Here is a 4883-nt window from a genome sequence, read left to right as displayed (position 1 = left end):
CCCCCCCTACCCCTCCACACCCAATATACAAGCAAACCCCCACCCCTAAAGGAGTATTTCCTGGACAAGGAGAGACTCCTAGTGGCAGAGGTTAAGGGTTAGGGGGCTGCGATGGCAACTAGGGGGCGGGGCACCTGTCAAGGGGCAGGGCTCCTCTTGCAGCCCTCCACACCTCATCAAAACACATTAAACAGCCCTCCAGCCAAAACAGCCCCTGGTTTAGGTGGTTCTCAGTACAGTTGTGGCGGAGGGTAAATTTTGGCTTCAGCTTGCATGGAGGGGGGGTAATAACACTTGGCACTTCTGCACGCCCATAATACTAGGATCTTGCAGTGTTGTTATGCCTCTAATGAGACAATAAAGTAGCATCCCACTCATTTTACAAATGTATAAGCTTGAACCACAGAGGTTAAGTGGCTAAATTAAGGCCAGGCAGCAAGTTGGTAGCAAAATTAAGTAAGCAACTCCATTTTCTTGACTCGTGTTCCTATTCTTGAATTTATAGGTCATGGTTGCTACCAACATATTCATTAAGTGACACAGAGTAGATGCATTTGGGTTTAATTGGGAATATTGATTGACGGGTGATATTTACAGCAGCTGCTTTGTGTAGTACCTTTAGTGTTTATACTGCATGAATGAGCAATAAGTTGAAAAATGATCCGAGAAGTGGAGGAAATCTCCCCAAAGAAATCAAGAATGTTACTTCAGTCTTTTTGTTAGACACCGTGGATAAATGTTTTAACATCAATCACATTTACCCCCCTTTACAACAGAAAGTGGTGCCTTAGTAGCAGATAATACTGCATTTCAAACTGAATTTGTTAACCAAAACAAATGGAAATCATACTTCTTTTCAGAGGACCTAAAAAGGCAAAATGCAGTGCTACAAGCAGCACAAGATGATTTGGGACAACTGCGGACACAACTAATGGAAGCCCAGGCTGAAATGGAGAACATCAAAGCTGTAGCTACAGTATCAGAAAATACAAAACAGGAAGCTATTGATGAAGTAAAGAGACAGTGGCAAGAAGAAGTGGCTTCACTACAAGCTATTATGAAAGGTAAAGTGAAAGAAAGTTAGTGAACAAGATGCTACAAGACAGCTGTGCTGTGTACTTGGTGTTGTACGGAATGTAGGCAGATATACAGATCTTGCTTTGGGGCAGTTATGAACTAGAGTGACGACTTCAGTTTTAGCTAATCAGTTCCAAGGTGGTCAGAATCAGCTTGGTCTGTCTTGAGACTATACTGAGGTGCAGAGTAACTGGAACACTCTGCTAGGAAGTCTCTAGCACGTACTATGTATTCTTTAAGGACTGAGCTTGTGGTCTTCAGTTTTTCACAAAGAAAAACAAGTTCTGTGAGATCTGGCTGATGTGAAAGCAGTGTATAGCTGACAGTACAATTCTCTGCTTCTGTGTATAGATTTGGCTTTGTTGCCAAGCCCTTAGTTGTCCCTTCGGTGCCAACCCGTGGCTTCTTTCCTGCCTTGTAACTAAATATGTCACTCTGCCACAGAATCTTACTCTTTTTTGCTGCAACAACCTGTACAATAGGTGACATTCTGGTGCACAGCACAATTCCTGAGGTATTCTTGAGCCAAAATGCCTACAAGAAGGAACACACAGACCTTTAAGACATAAGCCATTGTTTTAATTAACCTGACTGTATTACTAGCAGTCTTATATTAACTTATATTACATTATATTACCAGTATTATATTTAACTTATATTACATTTCAGGGTGACAGCATGATATCTGTAAATCAGCTTGAATAATGATAAAGTGGTTTTAAATTTCACACCAGCACAATCTGCAATCATCTGCAAAGACTCAGTAGTTTTGTGATTCCATATCTTCCATTTCTGGAAGTATAATCTAATACTCTAAATATGTCACATAGACATGAATATATCTGTTTAAATTAAAATGTTGCACGTATATGCTGACTTTCCTGTTGCTCTTGAGGTAGTAATACTTTGAAAACAGTGTACTTACTCTGAGTGCTTTCCATTGCTCCATAGTGATACCCCTTTGCTAATTAAGGATCGTTTTTTAAAAGGAGTTCCCTCTAAAGCAACCATTGGCGACAAGGCTAGTATGTATAATACAGAACCCAAGGTGGGAGGCACGGGGCAGGAAGAAGACCAAAAAAATGGAGTAAGCTTTTTCCAGTCTGGATACAAGGCTGAGATTTCTTTTGGTACTGTAGCTGAACAACGCATTGATTTTTAGGTGTTGCTTTTTAAGCAACACGGGTTACAATTAAGTTTTTTTTTATTTAAATATTTTCTTCTGGCTTGATATTTACTGATCATTTACTGCCCCCACAGAAGTTTGCCAACAGGATCCTCAAGATAGCTCTTATACTTCTTCCGAAACTGATGATAATGAATACCTTTAAGGGTAAAAATAGAAAAGGTCAGCTGGAAGACATAGTTGGAGATTATGTTTATAACTTGTATTGCAAATGAGTGTTGAAAACATTGTTTTACAGAAACCGTTCGTGACTATGAGCTCCAGTTTCATCATAGACTGGAGCAAGAGCGAACTCAATGGAACCAATATCGGGAAAACATGGAAAGAGAAGTAGCAGAGTTGAGAAGGCGGCTATCTGAAGGGCAAGAGGAGGAAAATCTAGAAAATGAAATGAAAAAGGTATGGTGAAATACATGTGAAGTGCTAGCCCTATGTTAATATGTCTGATTTGTTTATATAGCGTCTTGCAAGCCGTTCCATACTTGTTCCACTGAAGTTAGGTGTCATAAATGTAAGCATGCAGGTTCAGCTGGATGACTTGGATCTAAGTGATAAAGGTTTACAGGATTTGGCCGTTGGCTTTTAAAAGCAGGAAATTTAAAGGATTTGTCTCTTTTTTTTTTTATGAATTCAGAAGGTACCACATTGCAAAATGTTTTACTACAGCTTCAGGTCCTTTTCCTTAACATCTTCATGGGGTTTTGGGGAGTAGGAGGGGAAGGCATGTTGTTTTTTTTGTTTGTTTGTTTTTGTTTTGTATTAGTGATACTGAGATCTCAAGAAACGCATGGATCCTGTCAGTCTGTGAATGCTTCTATTATGCTTCTAGGCTGTCACACTAGGTGTGTTGCATTTTTTGCCCTAAGTATTACTGTTGGCTTGCAAGGAAATGCAAACCTTTGATTTCAAAATGAGGACACGTGGAAATCTGTGAGCAATGCTCAAATTTGTGGTAACTTCTCTCCTGCCATTTGAAAAGCTTTAATTGAAGTCTGACACTTTTGAAGTGAAAGGCCAGGGTCAATGTGCACCTTTATAGACTAACACATGCACGCATGTATATGTGTATATATGTTAGTCTGTAAAGGTACATATTTACCCTGACTTTTCACTCAAGGTATTTTAAGAACCTTATTTGTCCTATGTAACTTTTTTTACATCAAATAAATATAAGGGGAAAATCTGCATAATATGAGTCTGTATGCCATTTATCTACTACTTTGAATCTCTGACTGAAACTTTCCAGTGACAATACTCATATTTTAAAGTGAGCAGAGGAGAGCAGGGAAAAGTGGCATCTTTGCCAGTTGCTATTACATCGTGGCAAGACCACAGTATTGTAGATAGTAGAGTTTGGACTCTGAAACCAAAAGGTAGCCTTTGCAAGTCTGTAGAATCCCACTGTTTTTAGCTGAATGCTTGATATTTCTGTTTCTGTTGAGGGTGCCTTAAATGTGGATGCTGTTTTATTTGAATAGTAAGTCCTGACAATTATAGATTGCTGTTTGAATAAAGCCTGCTTACGTGTGTTCTAGCTGTAAACGATCCATCCTGATATCTTGCATCTTAAATTACAGGATTTGGCTAGATAAGAATCCATAGGTTTTGGCAAGTTAATGTAGATCGTAGGTGAAACTACTTCTTTGGAAGGAAGCCAGCTGAGTCTCAAGTCTCAAATGTCTAAAGTTTCTGTTAAAAAATGTTTAATTTAGTAATTTGTCATTACATAAATGTGGGCTGTCAAAGCTGTACTTTTTGTACATTTTATTTTAAAAACTAAAAATGAGCTACAGGCAAGACAAAAGGTCCAGGCAACTGGTGTGGTGGAATTCTTCATTCCAGTGCTGTTGAACTGAAGTTATGATTTGCTTATTTCGTAGCAACTTCTTAAGCAGTAGTATACCAGTACATTATGGTCGTGCTCAAAGTCTAATCAGGATTTGAGGTGAACATTGTGCAAACACAAATTAGGTGGCCCCTGCCCTGCACAGCATGCGACTTAAAATACTGTCCCACAGCATGCAGCATATAAGTAAGCCTACATACTCCTATAAACACAAATGTTCCCAGCAACTCCCCCTTAAAATAAAAACAAGATACAGGAAAGACATTTTGCACTATATTTCATCTTGTTGTAACAGCGCTTGAGCTTGCAGACTGCACCAAATAACAAACTAGAAAGTGGGCTACATCATCTTTGTATTCACCTCCCTAGAATAGCAGGTGAATATTGCAGCTTTTGTAAACATGACTCATTTAAAAGAAAATTAAATCTGATCAAGATCCTAAAGAGGAGACTATGAATTCTTGGAGGTTTTATGAAAGGAGTCTTCAAAGTGTAGATGAACCAGAGGAAGTGGGGAACTTGCATTGAAATGTCTTTTGTTTAGGACAGAGGGGTTAAGTTATGGCCCTCCGGGCGTTACCTGGTGGATGTTTTTACTCTTTTCCCCCATTGCTCTAACTGCAAAAGCAGCCAGAGCCTCCTTCTCCCACCTCTGATGGATGCTTTCTTACCCCCACTCCAGAGGGCAGGGCAGTGTGGGAGCTGAGGGGTTCACAGGCATATGGTATTGAAGCAAAAAAAACAGAAGTAAAAAACCACCATTGCTACACAGTT

At 39.4% G+C, this 4883-nt stretch overlaps 1 protein-coding gene across 1 annotated transcript in view; it reads left to right on the top strand.

Moving 5' to 3' along the window:
* RABEP1 (rabaptin, RAB GTPase binding effector protein 1) overlaps positions 1-4883 on the top strand; it is a 148592-nt gene that overhangs the window by 34447 nt on the left and 109262 nt on the right. Inside the window, exons 3-4 of the mRNA XM_019511438.1 lie at positions 861-1064; positions 2502-2662. Coding sequence (XP_019366983.1) covers positions 861-1064; positions 2502-2662 — 365 coding nt within the window. The remainder of the gene's footprint in view (positions 1-860; positions 1065-2501; positions 2663-4883) is intronic.

Source organism: Gavialis gangeticus, unplaced genomic scaffold (assembly GCF_001723915.1).
Source record: "Gavialis gangeticus isolate Ggan-Ray unplaced genomic scaffold, GavGan_comp1, whole genome shotgun sequence".
Classification (NCBI taxonomy): Eukaryota; Metazoa; Chordata; order Crocodylia; family Gavialidae; genus Gavialis; species Gavialis gangeticus.
The sequence above is the reverse complement of the archived record's forward strand: the minus strand, read 5'-3'. Positions and strand labels throughout refer to the sequence as shown.